Source organism: Manacus candei, unplaced genomic scaffold (genome assembly GCF_025592945.1).
Source record: "Manacus candei isolate 608988 ecotype Guabito, Panama unplaced genomic scaffold, ASM2559294v1 h1tg000003l, whole genome shotgun sequence".
NCBI lineage: Eukaryota > Metazoa > Chordata > Aves > Passeriformes > Pipridae > Manacus > Manacus candei.
Genome location: NW_026138051.1, coordinates 1,131,289 through 1,149,312, shown reverse-complemented (window position 1 = coordinate 1,149,312; position 18,024 = coordinate 1,131,289). Strand labels below are relative to the sequence as shown.

The following is an 18,024-nucleotide window of genomic DNA, read 5'->3' as shown; positions in this document are numbered from 1 at the left end:
CGGGCGAGGCCAAGCGGGGCGCGCAGCGGGGGGGTGGAGGGGCGACGGGATGGGGACGGGCCGGCGGGGCGCCGGTACCGGCGCCCCGCCGGCCCGTCCCCATCCCGTCGCCCCCTCTCACTCCGTTAACTCGACAGTAACCGACACCAACTGGGGGGTGAGGGGGTGTCATAAAAAAACCCCCAAAATCTCCGCGCTCCCCTTAAGAACCCACAATGGGCGTGCCCGCCCGCAAGGCCCCCCCCGCTCCGCTCGCCCATTGGCCGCCGCTCCAGGCTGCCCGCGCCGCTGCCTGCGCGGAGGGGTAGAGCCGCTGCCGCGACGGGCGGCGCCTCAGTCGGTGCGGGGCGGGCGGAGGCGGCGGGTCGGGAGAGGAGCGGCAGGAGGTGGAGGAGGAGGCGGCGGAGCGCGATGGGCGCCTGACGCCCGGCCCGTCCCGCCGCCGAGGGACGATGGCGCGGCCCCGCGGCGGGCGGTGGCTGCTGGGTGTCCTGCTGGCCCTGTGCCGCCTCGCCGCGCCGCTCGCCAAGAGCCTGGAGCCGGTGTCGTGGAGCTCCGCGAACCCCAAGTACGTGCGGCGAGAAGGGGGGCGGGAGCAAGGGGGAGGGGGTGAAAACGCGCCTCGCACCCCCCCCGCGGGCAAAAATGTACCGAAACCGCGGTAGCCGTACGAATTTAACGGAAACGGCGAGGTTTTCAAGGGAAAATCGCACCCGGCGGCTGCGGGCGGCGGACGGAGCGACCCCCGGCTGAGGACGGACCCGCGGCGATGCCGCGCTGCTTTTTGTACCAAAAAAAACCCCAACACCTCCTCTCCTTTTTTCCCCCCCGTTTTTAACGATGCTTTTGCTTCGCGCAGCTTTTCCTCTCTTTGAATCCGTTTTTATTTTTTAAGAACGCCTTTTGTTGTTTTTCTTTTTTATTTTTTTAAAATTTTTCACGCTTAAATTGTGGGTTTTTTTTTTTCTCCCCCCCGGATCGCCGCTCCCCTCCACCACTTGGATTTATTACCTTTTTCTTTTTCTTTTTTTTTCTCCTGGGCTTTCTCATCCGAAATCGGCCGTGGAGGAAGGCGGGGGACCCCCCCCCAACCGGGCTGGGTCCGAACAAAGCGGGCGGCGGGGCTGCTCCGTCTGTGCAGACACCCAAATTATATATATTTTTATGTATTTATTTATTTATCTGTGGATGTGGACGCGGCTGCCGTGCAGGAACAATGCGAAGGGCCGGGATGAAGGGCGAGGACGAGGAGGAGTGTAGGGTGTTTGGTCGCCCCTGCCCCGTGGCTGGTGGTCGGGATGATTTGGTGGCCCTTGCTGAGCTTTATCTTGTAGATCACGGAATGTTTATTTATCTTACCCCGTTTAAGCTTGAAAAAAAAAAAAAAATCCTGCTTTTAGCCTGATTTTTTTTTTTTCTCCCCACCGCATTTCTCAAGGCAAAAAAAAAAAAAATCCCGTAAAATAATCCAAAGAGTTTTTGAGGGTTGGAAAGAAGCGAAACAATTTGGACAACCTTCCTGCTTGGACACGTATTCCAGCCAAACGTTTATTTCCTTTATTTCGTTGGGAAAAAGGAACTTTGCCGGCTCACGCATGTGCCCAGCTCTGGAAGCGCCGGGACGGCGGCTCCGGCGCTCCGTTCTCCTCCTCGATGTGTTTTTCCTCTCCTTCCTTTCGGAGTTGTGTCAGTTGGCTGGGAGCAGAGAGAGCCTTCTCCCTCGGGAATTGTCCTGCTGTGTTCGTGAGCCCGTGGTGTTGGCGAGGGACAGGCAAATAAGTTCCAGAAAATACAGTTTTATTTGGGAAAAAGAGCTGGAGGAGGTAGAGGCAGCTCTGGCTTGGTGGTGGGGGACGCCATGTCTCCCTGGTCCCCTTTGCTATCCTGGGCTTTCCTTAAGCTGCCGAGGCCTGGAAGTTGGAGGAGGTGGTGGCAATCAGCCGGCACAGGGTGGCACACCGGGAGGTTCCCACCGGCACCGACCCCTGGTGCGGAGCGCTCGGAGATGTCCCTCCAAGTGGGGTGTCCAGGGAGAGCTCAGGGTCTTCCTGGGTTTCCTCACTGGGAGCCTGGTGGTTGTCCGCTCCCAGTTCTCCCCCACTTGGGAGCTCGGTGGTTGCCCGCTCCTAGTTTTCCCCAAATTCAGAGCTCAGAGATCGTCCACCCTCAGTTCTCCTCCCAGTGTGGGAGCTCGGAGATGGTCCACGAATGTTTCTCCCCAGTTTTGGAGCTCGGTGGTTGTCTGCCCTCGGTTCTCCCCCACCTTGGAGCTTTGTGGTTGTCTACCTCTGGTTCTCCCTCAGTTTGGATTTGGTGGTTGCCCACTCTCAGTTCTCCCTGAATTTGGAACTTGGTGGTCATCCACCCTTGGTTCTCCCCCAGTTTAGAGCGCAGAGATTGTCTGTTCCCGGTTCTTTTCCAGTCTAGAGCTCAGTGGTTGCCCACTCTCGGTTCTCCTGGAATTTGAGTCTCAGTGTTTCTCTGCCCTTGTTTCTCCCCCAGTTTGGAGTGCAGTGGTTGCCTACTCTTGGTTCTCCCTGAATTCGGGGCTCGGAGGTTGTGTCCCCTCGGTTCTCCCTGGAGCTTGGTGGTTGGCCACTCTCAATTCTCCCTGAATTTGGATCTCAGTCTGCCCTTGGTTCTCCCCCAGTTCGGGGCTCAGAGGTTGTCTGCCCTCGGCACAGTGTTCTGGGCACGTGCCATCGTGGGGCTGCTCCCGTGGGTGCCTGCTGTGGGGCAGCAGCCCCGGTGCTTCCCCATCCCCGTATCCCCACAGGGACGGGAGAGGGTGGGAAGAGCCCGAAACGTTGGCGTTGCCAACTGGGAACATGCTGGGACATGTGTGGGCAAAGCCAGTGTAAGGGTTTTGCCTTGGTGGGGGCTGTCAGGGCCAGGCTCTGATCCCATGATCCGGGTCTGTGCCCCCGTGAAGTGACCCCGGACCCTGATCTCCGGGATCCATCTCCGGGATCCGTCGCTTCCTTTTACCCCTTGGTGCTCCCACCTCCGATTTGTGCTGGTTGTGTGGTGTCGGGCAGAGCCTCTCCACAACTGCTCCCAGCAAACCCGGCTGAGGAAACCAGTCTGAGATCAGTGTGCTGGGCAAAGTCTGGCTCCAGCTTGAGGAAAAGCCGTGCTCTTGGTTTGACTGGGATTACTCTTCCGGATAGATCCACTGAACCCTCTCCCCACCATACTTTGGGCTTCCAGACCCCTTCCTCGGGTGACGCCGGGGCTGTGCCAGTCCCCCATCCCACTCTGCCGAGCTTTAACTCTTGTTTTTAGAGTAAAGAGAGCTAAAGCCTTTAAAAATAATACGGCTAAGTGGAATTTTCCAACGGATCGGAGGAGCAAGCGTGGCCCGCTGGGCCCGGCCGGCCTTGGAGCGATCGCTGTAAATAAGGAAAATATTTTCCTGCCCTTTCTGGGCAGCTGAGGGCTGTGGGCTCCAAGCTCTGGCGGGTCCGGGGCTGCTGGTGTTATCGGAGGGACTCTGATAACACATCCGATAGACGGAACCATTTCCTAATCGAGTTAAGACAGGCTTAAGCTGCAGCGCCGCGTTGGGAAGCATTTCCCTTCGGCTCCTGGGTGTGTGTCCCAAAGCCAGCGGTGAAATCATCACTGTCTTCCCATTGTGAATAATTCTGGGTCTTTAAAGGGGAAAAAATAGGCCTAGGAATGGTTTTGTTGGAAAAAAAGTGGTAATTGTGTCAAACCTGTGACTGGGATGAGCTCACCTCTCTGAGCAAGCTTCTCCTGGGATGCCTGTGGAGCCCCTTGGAAGGGGTCTTGGGGAACCAATACGGCTTTAATTTTTCCACAGAGTCCAACATGGGCTTTGAGGGGGGCAGAAAGTGCTTTTGGGATTTGCTTGGCCCCTTTGCTGCCCAGCTGGGGGGCAGTGGGAGCGTGCTCTCCTTGAACAGCCGGGAATTGCCCGAGAAATTCTGGCTAAATCCTTTCTCAACTCCCTTGGCTGTAATTTTGGAGAAATACTGACCCTGGTGGGCTCCTGTACCGACCGTTAAAAGGAAGCATTCCTAATAAAATATGGTTTGGAAAATTCATTTCAGGCTGGAATTCGCCTCTCCAGAAAGTATTTTAATAAGGAGGTGGGGGAAATGGGACACATCATCCGCGGCTCCGGAGAACGGCTCCTTTTGCCTCTGCTTTTCCCTCTTCCTCTTACAGAAAGTTTCACTCGACTCTGTTCGCTCCACGGAACAATCCAGCAACTTACTCAAAACAAAGTGAATTTATTTATTTAAGAAGAAAAAGGTGAAGGGAACAGGGGGGAAAAAAAAAAAAACAGACAAAAGTCTAATCTTTCATGGTATTTTTATTCTGCCTTTAATGGCATGCTGGTGTCCCGTTGGATTCCATAAGCGCCGGGTTTGAAGCCTGGCGTATCTTTGCCTTTTTTAATGCCGTTTTACGAGGGACAAAGTGCTTGCGGGAAGGCTGTTTCCGAGGGGAATGACTGGCCTGGAGCTCCGGAGCGGGGGGCTCACACTTGTCGGAGCAGATGTAATGGAATTACCGGAGCGGTGGGCGCGCTCCGGGGTGTCGGGAGTTGGGAAATAGGGAGAACACGCTGGTTATTTTTAATTAAGAGTCATTTATGGCTCACGGAGCCTTCGGAGACTCCCCCTTCCCAGGCCCGAGAGGTGGGGGATCCCCAAGGGAATGGCTTTAAACTAAAAACATGGGAAGTTTAGATTGGATATTGGGAAGGAATTCTTCCCTGTGAGGGTGGGGAGGCCCTGGCAAAGGCTGCCCAGAGAAGCTGTGGCTACCCCATCCCTGGAAGTGTCCAAGGCCGGGTTGGATGGGGCTTGGAGCAACCTGGGCTGGTGGAAGGTGTCCCTGCCCGTGGCAAGGAGTGGAACTGGATGAGCTTTAAGATCCCTTCCAACCCAAACTATTCCAGGATTTTTGATTCTGTGGTCCCATCAGGAATCTGATGGCCCCTGTACAAAACTGGGCCTCCCCAGGACTTTGCTTCATCTCTGAAGGCTTGGACAAAGCAAGCCTGGATGGCCTGCATCCTGGTTGAAGTTTCCCTCTGGAATGGTGGAACCCTTCCCGAGGGGACTGGGGGGACCCTTTCCTGGGTCGCAGGCTGTTGGGAGCTCTCTCAGCATGGGGAGTTTGTGCTCCCACTCCCCCAAGGCAGAACCCCTGTGCCCTGCCCAGGTTTCACCAGTGAGATTCCCTCTCTCCCAGTGCCCAGGGGAAGGAGCACCCAGGGCTCCTTGTGGGTTGTTTGGGAATGACTTCATTAACTTAAATTAAGAAAAAGGGAAGGCAGGGCTGCGGCTCTTGCAGTAGCCGGGTAAATACCGCTGGATTCCATAAAATGGATTTAACTGCTTCCTTTAAAAGAAAAAAAGAGCCGTGATGGGGTGGCTGATTGATTGTAAAAGGAGCCGGAGCTTTCTCGGAGCAAAACAGCTGCTGCAGCTCCTCGGAGCCGCCTGGCAGCGGGGCCGAACGGGCCTTCCGTGCCACTTTGGACCAGGAAGGGCTGCCAGGGGCTAGTGGGGGTTGCTTCCCTGTGCCACCGCTGCACATGAGCCCCTGCACCGCTCTGGGGGTCTGAGGTGCTCCTGGGATCCTTATCCCTAATGGACTGTGTCTGGCAGGGTGGGATAAGCCTGTGCCCTCGCTGGGCTGGGGGTCCCTCTGAGCAGCTTTGCTGGGTGCTATGGGGTCCCCCCAAACAGCTTTGCTGAGTGCTCAGCGCTCCCTTGTAGACTGGGGTCTCCTGAAGCAGCTTTACTGAGTGCTGGGGGTCCCCCCAAACAGCTTCTCTGGGTGCTTGGGGGTCCCCCTAAACAGCTTGACTGAGTGCTCAGGGTCCCCCCGAGCCCTGCCCATGTTTGTTGGGATCACGGGGTCCCAAGAGTCGGGGTGCTTGTGCAACCGCTCGCATGATGCACGTCAGGAGCTGTTTGGGTTACCTCTGTAAAGCGGGGCATGATCCCTTTTTCCATGTAGGATTTGTGGGTCCCACCTGCCCCTGACTTCCCCGTGGCTCCACGTCCCTGCCCCTCTGGCAGGGCACCCTATTCCTGGCCCAGCGGTGGCCGTGCTGCCGGGAAGCCTCTCTACCCGAAGAGCACTGGGCTCCGGTGGGAAAACATCTTGGAGCGATCAGTAGCACATGCTACTTGGAGTCTGGCAGCTGGAACAGGGTGGGGAGAAACAAAGCTGATTCCGTTCTGTCTCTAATTAATGATTGCTGGGATGGGGAGCAGGAGAAGGACTCGCTCGGTGTTATCGCAGCGTCACATCTGGGCAGGAATGCGCGGCCGGGCTTTTGTTGTGCTGGGCTGAGAGAGAGCACAGGTCTTTGCTGTTGCTTCCTGCTTTTCTCCTTCCCATCCCTTGTTTTGGGGTGGGTGGTATGACAGAGGATCCTCCTCCGGAGAGCAGGAGGGATGGTGGTTGTAGTGGTGGTGGTTCTCCTGCTCGTGGAGAGGTTTGGTGCACACCCACCATCCTTTGGGAAGGGTTTTCTTGCTCCTGGTGTGTTGTCTCTTGTTGGAACACCAGCTCATGGCTGTGCAGGAGTCTTGGAATGCTATCTCTGTTTGGAGCACTGATGTTCTGCTCCTGACTTTGTCGTATTCTCAGGATCCCATATCTTGATTGGAGCACTGGTGCTCAGCTCATGGCTGTACTGGAGTCTCGGGATCCCATCTTCAGTCAGAGCCCCAGTGCTCTGCTCCTGGCTGTGCCAGAGCCTTGGGATCCTGGCACTCCTGGCTGCCTCGGCCTGTCCAGGCTTGGTCCCAGATGAGTCGGACAAGCCAGGGCTAAACGTCCTGCTCGGTGAGGCTGGATCTGTGCACACGGTGGGATTTTCCTGGCCCCTGTGTTTTTGTGGAGCAGGTTCTTCTGGAGCTGGAGCCAAAGCCTGCCGAGGCTGTGGGCGATGCCTGGAGCAGGACTCTGGGGCCTCCAGGCCCCTCCTCCCTGGGGAGGGCTGGAGGATGGTGGGGGACAGGTTTGGGGGGTTACTCCTGGTGTTCCAGTGAGCAGTGGCTTCTCCTGTGTGAGCTCTCCCTGCCGGAGCCCCCGGGCGGGATCCGAGCCGGCTCAGGTGCCGGCGTGGCAGTGCCGCCCCGGCCAGGCTGAGCCGAGCAGCTGCACTTCAAAAATGCCAGCTATTTATAACCCTGGCTCGGCTGCTCGGGAATAACCTTTTCTTCCCCGCAGCCGGCCCTTCCCAGGTGGGCTGCTCGCCCTTTCCAAGGCCGTGGGACCGGGCTTTGCCGGGGGGGCTGTGTGGGGAGCCGGGACAGGGGGTGTTTGGTGTCCAGCTGTGAGCTCCCCTTGGTGTTTTCCAATGGCTCCGTCCCACCGCGGTGCTGTGCCTGCACAGGGATCCACGTGTGCCGTGTCTGCCAGGGCTGGGCTGTGGTGAGAGGCTTAGAGTTACCTGCTTTGGCATGGGTTGGCTCTTGCTTGTGCCAACGCGGAGGTGCCAGGAGGGGATGCCACACCAGCTCTTTGTCCCAGCACCTTCATGCTGGAGTTTGGGACGTGCAAAGGGCCAGCTGGGGTGGGTGCCTTCTCTGGATGGGGTTTCTGGCTGCTTTTGGTGGCACCTGCCTCACCACTGGCGATGGGACAGGAGCATCCAACTTCCCAGCAATCCCTTTCTTTGCCCCTGGCATCCTGGTGTGCAGGATGAGCCCAGCGCTGGGGACTGGCTGCTCTGGCTGGCTCCTGCCATTCAACCTCTTCTGAGTAGGTACTTTAGGAAAAGCAAAGTGCATTTTCATGGCTTAAGAGCTGTAAATGCCCTCACATCATTCCATTGATCCCGGAGCATATCCATGTTTTCCTTCTCATTAGAGCTGGGAAGTGTCTGCGGTTGTCTGTGCAGGGCTGGGGCTTGGCGCTGTCTCCTCTTTGCCACCAATTTTACCCTTTTCATGGATTCCTGGAACGTGGGAACCCGGGCCTGGTGTGTGGGTTGGCAGACGGGACCGGCAGCTCTAGATCTGGCAGGGATGGTCAGGGATGCAGGGATGGGGAGGGATGCTCGGGGATGTGCTGGTGCTGGGCTCCAGCGTCTTTGTCTGGGCTCGCTGCAGTATCGCAGCCAAACGCGAGAGGGAGGGACACAGCCCCCTGCTCCCACCAGGATTTGGAGGGGCAAATCATCCGTGGGCATTGGGAAGGGGAATGGGCACACAGGCACTTCCCCGTTAAAGCAGGGTGGCCGGTTTTTCCCGTGCGGGGGGTCGGGCGGCTCCCGGTGCCGGCAGGGATGCCGGCGTGCCCTGCCTGCGGCCGGGCGGGCAGCATATGGAAAGGATCTGGGTGTAATATCCCGGGCTGCTCCGCGGCTTTGCTGAAGAGGCCACTTCAGCAGGGGACGCGGCGTGGTTAGTCCTCCCGGCTGACACATCCCAGGCCTTCCTCCGACTTGAAAGAGCTCGAGTTCGCCTTTGAATCTGAGGATTTATAGCCCTTTTAGGCCTCTCCAATAAAAGCACGGCTCCCTCCTCAGACAGAGCCCACCGTCTCCCTCCTCCGGGCTCATTATCCCGGGGATTTGTGTTGCTTGCTCTCGCTCTGTTGTTCGCTACCGCCGCTTTCTTCAGATGTGTGGCCGAGAACTTCAGAGCAGAAAAGCTGAGCTGGAGCCGCCGCGGGGCCCGACCGTGCTGCCAGGCCGTGGATCCTGGGGCGAGCATGGATCCAGAGCCAGCGGTGCACAGGGAGAGGACCCTCGGCTGGTGATGCTCCCCTGTGGCTGGGGAGTGTTGGGGAGCAGCAGTTCCCCTTCCCAGTGTGTTCCCGGTGATCCCTCAAGGACCGTGACCAAACTGGGATGAGCTCCCGTTGCACTGGAGAGCTCCAGATGTGCATCCACCCTGTGTGTCCGTCCCATCTGCCTCGTCCCGGCACACGTGGACACTGAAGCACCCTCAGCCCCACAGATCCCATCTGCTTTCTAGAGGCCCCTCAAGCCTCAAACTGTTTAAAGAGTGGCTTAGGAAAGAGGCCAGAGGAACGACATAATAATTATTGTATTACAAATTGTTTCCTTTAATGGGCCCTGTCGGATTGCTCAGTCTGCTAAACACATTGTGCCCTCCCCCAGCCCCTTCCCACTGCAACCCCAGCCCTGCTGGAAAATTCCACCTGGTGAGGAGCTGGGGTGGTGGGATGAGGGATGAGGGCTGCATGGGCACCCACTTGTTGTCCTGGGTCTCTGTGTGGTGAGGGGAGATGGGGTGGCCCTGCTTACAAGTGGGAGTGTTCTCCATGTAGGCGGGTGGTGATTCCCACCCATTCCCATGCTCTGGAGCTTTGCATTGCTCTGGACATTGCATATTCCAGGGGCTTTTGGCCGATGGCACCCCAGGCTGAGGCTCTGGGCTCATCTGCCAAAAACCTCTTGCCCTGGTGCTGCAGGACAGGCAGAGCTCCCTCCCTCCTGTTCCTTCCCAGCGTTCCGGTGCGTGCCGGTGGACGGCTCCCAGGCAGCTTTTTGGCAGCTCCCAGCCCGAGGGCTGCGGGGTGTAAGGAGAGGAGCCACCAGCGGCTGTGCGAATTTTTTCGTTGCCCCCCGAAGAATAAACGTGTCGGAATTAGGCAGCAGGTTACGTTTCTTCAAGGCCAAGCAGCAAATATGTTTTAAATTTGGCAGCCGACAGCGGAGAGCGGGTGGGAGAAATTTTCCAGGTATTGCGTTACACTTTCCCCTAAAAGGGCTCTGCTTTGGGGCTGGGGATTAAAGGGAGGAGAGGAGGGGGACCCCCTCTCTTGCCTGTGCTCTCAGCCTCGCTCCTGCTCTGAGGGTGCTGGGGCCCGGATGCCATCCTGGGTGATGCCACCCTGGGTGATGCCGCCCTGGGTGACTCAGGCCCTGCTCGGGGCAGAGCTGAGCTGCGGGGGATGGCCGGGATTAATTTTTGGGCTTCCTCCCTCTGGGTGCGATGGGAAATTTCCAGCGTGCTGTGGGCACCGCCCCGGCTCTGCCTGCCCCCCTCCTGTCCTGTCATCCTCTGATGTCTTTAATAAACCCTTCATGCAAGAGCAGACCTGGGATCCACTCCCAGCACGGACCTGGGACTCGGCCAATTAGTCAATTATTTTAAGAGAAGAAATTAAAAAAAAAAAAAAGATGAAATGTTATTTTTGTAAGGGAAGGTCTGGCTGGTGGATCAGCTGGCATCCCCTCTGCTGTGGGAAGAGCTGGGGTGGGGGTGAGCTGGGGGGGCTCTGCACAGCCCTGTCACAGTGACCACTGCCTGCAGTCACTGAACCCCCGCGTCCCCCCATATCCCTCCCATGCCCCCCTCCCTGTGTTGGCAGGACAGGGAGCTGCCCCTCGCCCCAAGGAAGGGAGGGAGTCTTGGCAACTGCCTGTGCCCTCTGCCCTCGACTGCCCCCCCAGCCTGCTCCTCATCCCTGGGCAGCCCAGACGGGTGGTCCATGAGCGTCCATCCCAGCCGGAGCTGGCACTGGTGCATCCCATTGTTCCTGGCTTCCTTTGCAGCGGGAGGAGGAGGAGGAGATGCTTCCCCAGGAGGTGGGAAGGGCTGTTCTGGTGCTACTGGGGGGATGCACAACCCCTTCCCTCTCACTGGGCCAAGGGGAATGGGGGGCTTGGCCGGATTGGGATTTCAGGAAGGCGCTTGGAGGTGTGAAGGGCTGGAGGCAGCTGGGATTTCCCCTTCAGCTGTGTTTGGGTTTAAGATTTGTATTCTTCTTCTTTCATGGAAATTTTGTGAGGCTGTGGGCTTGTTTTGCATCCCTGCTGGTGTGCTCCCCCCTTTCCCTGTCCTTCCCTTTCCCTGTGTCCCCCTTCCCCTGCCCCCCATTAGCAGCACCTCAGCTCTCCTAATTGCTGAAATAATTAGGGCAGCAACAACCCAGCAAAGCAGTGGAGGGAGGGAAGAGGAGAGGAGGGTCCCTTGTGCAGCTGTGTCTCCTGGACCCCCCAGCCGTCCATCCTTGCAGCTTCGTGTCTCTTGCTGGTTTTATGGCAGTAGGAGAAGTTTTTCCTGTTTTCCTTCTTTTTTTGAGCCTGAGCTACAGGAAGACTTGATGGGAGTAGGGAATGGAGGAAAGCGTGCTTGTGGGGTGTTGGGGATGACGGCACTGGCTTGGCTTGTCCTGGTGTTCCCTCCCTGCAGTGAGGGGTGCCAGGGTGTGGGGGAGGGGAGGGGCGAGGAGGGGTCCCACACGAGTCCCTTCCCAGGAGCAGTTCCCAATCCCGAGGAGGTTTAATGCCTGATGCTGCTTTTGATCTCTGCCCTGACTTGGTGAGTGCTGGGTGCTGTTCCCTAATTATCCCCTTCATGTGGGGCTGTGCTGGGTGTTTGTGCTCACCCGGTCTCTCCAGAAGAAAAACCCACCCTGCGAGGGCGTGTGCGGGGCGGGGGAGCCCGCGTGCTTTCCCAGACCACGGAGGAATCCTACGGCTCTCTTCACATAGCCTTGGGTGCTCCCACCCACGGCAGGCAGTTTCATGCTCCCTGCCTGGTTTCATAACATCCAGGAGAGGCACGAAAGTCTTCCTGAGCCACCTCCCTCCACTACGTGTGGAGCCCGTGGGCTTGGGGAGGTGGGTGGGAATGCCACCCTTTTAGAGTTCTGGGGGTTTGCTGGACGTGCCAGCCAACTGGAAAAGCCCTGGGGCCCATCAACCGTTCCTTCTTGGCTGGGTTTTCCTTTTGGGATGCAGGCTGCATGCTGTGCCTGGGAACACTGTGGGATGTGGACAATGCCAGGGAGAGTAGAGGGACTCCTGCTGCTGTCCTCAACCTGGGGAAAGGCTGTGGGTTCCTCCTGGCTCCTGCTCTCCTAGACAAGGCCCTTTCCTCCTTGCTTTTCCTCTTTGAGGATGGAGGCACGTGGGTTGAGGATGGAAACACATGGTTTGAGGTTGGAGACGTGTGGGTTGAGGACTGAGGCACATGGTTTGGGGATGGAGATGCATGACTTGTGTTGGAGGCGTGTGGACCATCCCGCAGAACTCCCAGGAGTTCACCCATGCCTGTAAAGCAGTTGGAGGTTTGTGGGATACGGATGGAGCAGAGAAATTGTTGTATTCCTTATCTGGGAGCTCTTCCTCCTTCAGTTACCTACAGGGGCCTGTTCCTGGTGTGCCCAGTTCACCTGTGTGACCTGGCAGGAGGGACCTTGCCCACCCTATGCCCTCTGTTGGGAAAGTTTCTGCTGCCTTGTCAGGGAGAGGGGGAAGAATCCTTATCCTGGTTTCTGAGAGAGAGATTGCTGATGGTGCGAGTGGTTCCTTGCAGAAGGCTGGGGAGCGGGTGACAGATACAAGAGCGTTGGGATAATTGCTTCCAGATGCTGCCTGCCCTTGTCTCTGGGGCTGTATGTGTTCCAGCATCCCGCCAGCTCCAGCGAGCAAAAGTCATCCCAGAAGACAGGGCTGGCCGGAGCAGTGTCCGACAGCTCGGAGCGAGGCAGCTCTCCATGTCACCGCAGCTTCTGTTGGCCAGCACGGTCCTATGTGGCCATGGGAGCAGTTCGGCTCGTGGGAGCTCTCCGAGCCAGCCCCTGAGCTGGGGCTTCGTGAGGAATGCTGAGTGCTGGGGACTGGGATGTGATCCGGAATTGGCAGCGCCGGCTGCATTGTGCGCGGTAGGCGGCTGTCCCGGATCTGCACCGGAGGAGCCCGGCTCCCCCGGTGCCGTGAACACCGTGTTTTGGCACCAGGGCTTTCTCACAGAGCGCCGCATTCCTGGAGCAGCATTAATGATTATTTATTGGTTCTTAATGCCCACTAATGCCAGCATCTGGCTCACGCGACGCACGCCTTCCTGCACCACGAGGCACCTCTGAGCGCTCGGCGTTGGGTCGGCGTTGGGTTGGCGTTGGGTTTGCGCGCTTTAGGAATTAGAAGGCGGCAAATGGTGGGTTGTTTGGATACTCCCCTAAAGGGACAGATTTTTGAAGGGCTTCACTGCTGACCTTCTCCTTAATTACTGCTCGGCGGCGCCGGGAGGACCAGCTCAAAGGGAGTAATGAAGCGTCGGCACCGGCGCTCAGCCCAGGGCCCCGCGAGGGGAACGCTGCTCCCTCCCTTCCACCGGGATGGGCCTCTCACAAGCTTCCCCGTGCCTGGCAGGTTGGAGCATCCACTCATAACACCCGTTTGAAGGTTGTGGTTCTGACCTTCATTTACACCGGCAGTGGGTGTTGATGCAGGATTTTTCCCGAGGTAACTGCCACAGAGGTAAATCCAGCTGATGATAAAGGTGCCAGGGAAGGAACAGGAGGGAAATGGCTTTGCTGTGTGTTCTTGCTGATGGACATGGGCTTTACCTCCCTGCAGTTTTCCCTGCTTTTAGAGCTTGGTGGGCAGGAGAAAGGAAAATGTGAACGGAGGAAAATTTACTCCTTCCGTGATTCCTGTGTGGCTTGTGAAGGTGAGAGTTGAGTCACTTTGCCTGGAACCAGCTCAGCAATTCCACCTCGTCCCCGGAGAATGTCTGAAGTCACGCAGGGAGAAATAATGCTGGGGGTTAAAAATAGATGCTGACAATAGGAAGGGAGGACTGGACAAGCTCAGTGTCAGAGGAGGTGGACAGAGCCTGGTGAATGGCATCGGGGTTGTGAGCTGCTAGAGCTGGGCTTTACTGAGTTAGACTGGAATTAAACAGCATTTGCACATGGAACCTGGAGTGGATTTCAGTTGGGGCTTGGGTGTCCATCTGGCACCCTGGGGAAAGCACCTCTGCATAAGGGTCTTGGAAGAGTTTGTTAGGGAGGATGTGGTGCTGCCGAGGCCAAGGCTGGCGGAGAAAACAGCTCCATAAATCCGAATTGCTGGAGAAGGACAGGTGGGACAGGGCTGGGGCAGAGCAGAGCCTGGCACTGGCACCGGTGGAAGTGTTCCAGCTCCCCTGGCGTATTTTAGGATTCATCTGCAGAGTGAAGGACACAAACTTGAGCCACTTCATTACCAGCTTGTTGGTACCTAAAGTGCTTTGTCAGGCTCTTCCAGTGCCACCAGTAGCCACCTTGCTGGGAGCGGGCGTGCAGGGTGCTGCCCATGCAGGAACAGTGGAGCTGAGCCGTGCAGGATCATGGATCCTGCAGCCCGTGCCCGAGGCTTTTGTTAAAGCTCATTGAGCCATCTGTGGCCACCGGCCTGACCCAAGCCCCGGGTGGCAGGAGGCTGGGGCAACCCGAGTCCCCGTCCCCGCGTGGGGACACGGCCAGCGCTGGCCCCCGGGGCGGCCGCCAAGCAGCAGGCGGGAGGAGATGGGGTCACAGCTCCCGCTGGAGCGGGACCAGGAGCGATTCCGGCTTCTCTCTTAGTTTAAAGCTCTTTTCTTTCTCTGCCGTTCCTTCCCCGCTGGCAGCGCGCTCGGCCCTCTCCCCCGCGCGCGGTGCTGCGAGGACAATGGGGCTGCGAGGTGGGGCGGGAGGGGGGCGAGATGAAAGGGGAAAAGTAAAATCGAAGCATGTCTGGAAGGGCATTTTGATGTAAATGGGACTTTTTGATAGACTTTGAGAGGCACCGGCAGAAAGGGCACCGGCCCCCTTTGGCGTGCTGAGCTCCGGGCTCGGCTCTTTCATTTCCTCGGGAAAAGGGCATTTTTTCACCTCCTGTTGGGTGCAACCACGGTTCTTCCTGGTCCTCCCCGTCCCCATCCCTGCCTGTGTCCTGGTGTGGAGCACTGTGTGCGTGTCTCAATGAACTCAAACGAGCAGAGATCCTGTTCAGAATGTGAAAACAGCGGCTGAACCTCAGGAAAGGGAGATGGGCCCGGCTCCATCCCACCTTCCTCCCCTGGCAGCTCCTGCAAACCTTCCCCCTCCCCGGGGAGGGCGTGCGTTTGATCCGCTCTTATGCTTTTGATCCCAGCCCTTGTCCTTGGCACTGTCTCGCAGCTCTCGCGTGTCGGTGGAGATGTGGCCTCGCCGTGAGTCATCCCCCTTTCTTTCTGCTGCTGTTTTATTTTTCCCTTTCCCTTCTCCTAGGAGAGCATTTAGTAAAAGGAAGCGGCGCATTCATCCAGGAAACACGAGCACAACAAACGCTCGGCGTTTATCCTTCCAAAGGCGTCTCCACTGAGTTGTCACTGCTGCTGTGACAGGCTGGGGGACAGAGGCAGCTGCTGATGGGGGGCCGGGGTTGCTCCCCCAGAGCATCGTTTGGGGCTCCCTGGTCCTGTCTGGCCACAGGGAGCCCACGGGTGGGGGGGTCACCCCTCCGCTGTCACCTTCCCATGTCCTGGTGTGCTTGGCAGCTCCTGACCCTGCCAAAACGAAAGGAGGAGAAAGGAGGACAGAGCTGCTCCCTGGAGAGCAGTCTGACAGGTTGGGGGGCTGGGAGGGGGGGCTGGGAAGGTCGGTCGGAGCTGGCATCCACGTCCCTGTGCCGTCGCAGGCGCTGGGGAGCCCAGGAGGAGACCTGTCACTTCTGATCGCGGAGCTGTCGCTGAGCCGGGGCTGCGCTCGGTCCTCCCCGCACCTCCCCACTGCCTCAGCCTCTCCACACCGAGCTGTCAGCAGCCAGGATTTACTGCTGGCATAAAACCATCCAAAAGCCAAACTGTTGGTCGGTAAAAATGGCAAAGCAATTGCAGGGAAACTTGTTTCTTCCTCTGACAACTTCTGAGTCAGTCCTTTAATCTCTAATCTAGGTTTATGGTCATTTTATTGAAATGCTAGGCTCTGCGGAGAGCTGACATGTATGACCATCATAAAGCAGGAGTTATGGGAACCCAGAATTGCCTTGATGGTCCAAGTGTCTGCAGGAAGCATTTTTAAAATCCGTAATTGGGATTTATTGGCCATTGTGGCTCAAACTGTCAAGAGAAAATAAAATAATCAGCCTGGGACTTTTTTTTCCTCATTGGCTTTTGACTCCTTCCATGTATCCTTAAATCATTTGGTGCCTTGCTTCCATGCTTAATTCCCTTCAAATGGGGGGATGCGGGTGAGAGGAGAGGGCCAAGCCCTGGTGAGTGCCTGGCTCCCATCCTGGGGGTGCAGGCTCCATGTGCCCTCCTGCCTTCCCATCTTCCCACCCTGGGATGACTGAACATCTCCTTGGTATCCCATGGTGTATGGTGGTCCGGGACATGTCCATGGCAGCCCCGCTGCCGTGGGGGATTTGAATGTGGGGACATGGAGTAACAGGCATGACTGGAGGAGGCATCTCGACTGGTTCCTTTCCTGGGGTGACTGGGTTTGATGAGTGATGTGATTTGGGGTTATTTAGTTGTTAGAGGTGTCCCTAGCAGGAAACGTGTGCTGGGGAAAGGTGTCCTCCGTGGTGTGTCAGGACAGGGGGAAGAGATGCTCCTGTACCTGCTTCTGCCAGAACCTGTGCCATTTAAACAATCCACTTCCGTGGGGTTACAGTGTATGGAGACCAGAGCAATGGGCCAAGGGCACGTGTTTGTACCAGGTAACCAGCCTGTGGCAGTGCCACAGAGGGTGGGCAGTGTGTAACTGTGCCCAGCCCCGCTCAGTGTTCTGGCAAACCTCGGCACCCCCAGGCTGCTCCTTGCGAAGGACCTCGGTGTAAAATCTCAGGTTTTGGGTAAGTTAAACTAACTCAACCTTTGGAGTTTCTTTTCCCAGTCTGTGAGTGACTCCCGTGCTTTACCTTGCCCCCATCCCTGCCTCATGGGACTGTCCAGGCTACACTGGGCAGCGTTGCTCATCCAGGCTCTAGATGCACCATATGGCTCTCACTGATGCCTGCCATTCCCTGCTCATGGGTGCAGGATGCATCCCGTGCTCCTGACATCCCGGCAAAACTCCGACCCAGCCCTGAGCATCGTCCTGCCCCTTCCCCGTTATCCGCCGTTCCCAATTTTCTCTCCATTAACCTGCAACCACAAGCAACACCCGGCAGCGCCAGGTCCGGAGTTACCCTGGAACAGTCTGCTGGGGTTGATAAATATCTCTGCTTCTGTTTTGTTTAACAAATATCTTCTTTAATGGCACAGCTTTTTGTTAAGCTTCCTCACATTATCATCCCGCTTAATCATGCAGGGTGACTTTTAAAAGTACTTTCTTAAAAAATGCCAGTTTTTATCCAGGTTTTAAAATTGAAACTCATTTTTTATCCAGAGGCAGGATATAAATGAGTCTACTAAAATTAGATTAATCCTAATAAGAATGTCAGTTATCATTTCTGAATACATTAAATTTTTTTTTTTAAATTTTACATGCCTCTTTAGCTATAATTGCTGGTGTAATTTCTTACACAGACATGGTGTGTCCTCACGGTTGACAGAAATACTTAATGCAATGTCGACTCCACACTAAGTTCCAAATTAGTGCGTCTCAGTCGCTGCCAGTGGTTTGAACTTTCTCCTTAATAAGTTTAAAAAAGAGAAAGGAAAGGAAAAAAGCACCTTAAGTGCAAAGAAAGACTGAAGTGGATTTAGGGAGTTGGATGGTCAGAGACTGGAGCCTCGTGAATGGCTTTTCTGGGATAGGGAGGCAGGAAGGGATGGGGGAGCTGAGGGTCCTGGGGGTCGGAGAGAAGATTTGGGGTCCAGTAAGGGGTTTGTGGGGGTGAGTCCTGCCAGGGGCCAGGAGCCAAAGGGCAGGATGGGGTGTTCCTGCAGCAGCACTGGTGCTCACTTGGGGTTTTCATAAGCCTTGGTAAATCATCCCCTTTCCTGGGGGGCACCCTGAAACCATCGCTGCAAGGTGGGGGTTGGTCCTTGTGTGCTCTCCCAGCTCTGGTGAGTTTGATGCTTGTGCTCCATGTTGGGAACTGGTTCTGCCTGTGGAACACAGGGAAGGGGGATCAGCGGGGCAGACAAGTCACCAGCCTTGGAATAAACTCCCCGTTAGGCTGGTGGCATCAGCCCTGTCAGGCTCCTGGTGTGATGGCATCACTGGGATGTGTCCCCAGCGTGGTGGCACACAGGCGGTGGGACGAGGACTGCCACCAGGAATGCCTGAGCTGGCGGGATTTTGGGACAAGGCTCTGGGGAATCGCATCTGGCAGCAAAGGGGGGGGCAGGATGTGGTTGGGGGAGA

The 18,024-nt window shown here is 56.9% G+C and overlaps 1 protein-coding gene across 2 annotated transcripts in view; it reads left to right on the top strand.

Annotated features, from left to right (window-relative positions):
* Positions 1 to 352: 352 nt before the first annotated feature.
* EFNB1 (ephrin B1) overlaps positions 353 to 18,024 on the top strand; it is a 50,297-nt gene continuing 32,625 nt past the window's right edge. For both annotated transcript variants that reach the window (XM_051789592.1, XM_051789601.1), the window contains exon 1: positions 353 to 568. In XM_051789592.1, coding sequence (XP_051645552.1) covers positions 453 to 568 — 116 coding nt within the window. In that variant the 5' untranslated portion in view covers positions 353 to 452. The remainder of the gene's footprint in view (positions 569 to 18,024) is intronic.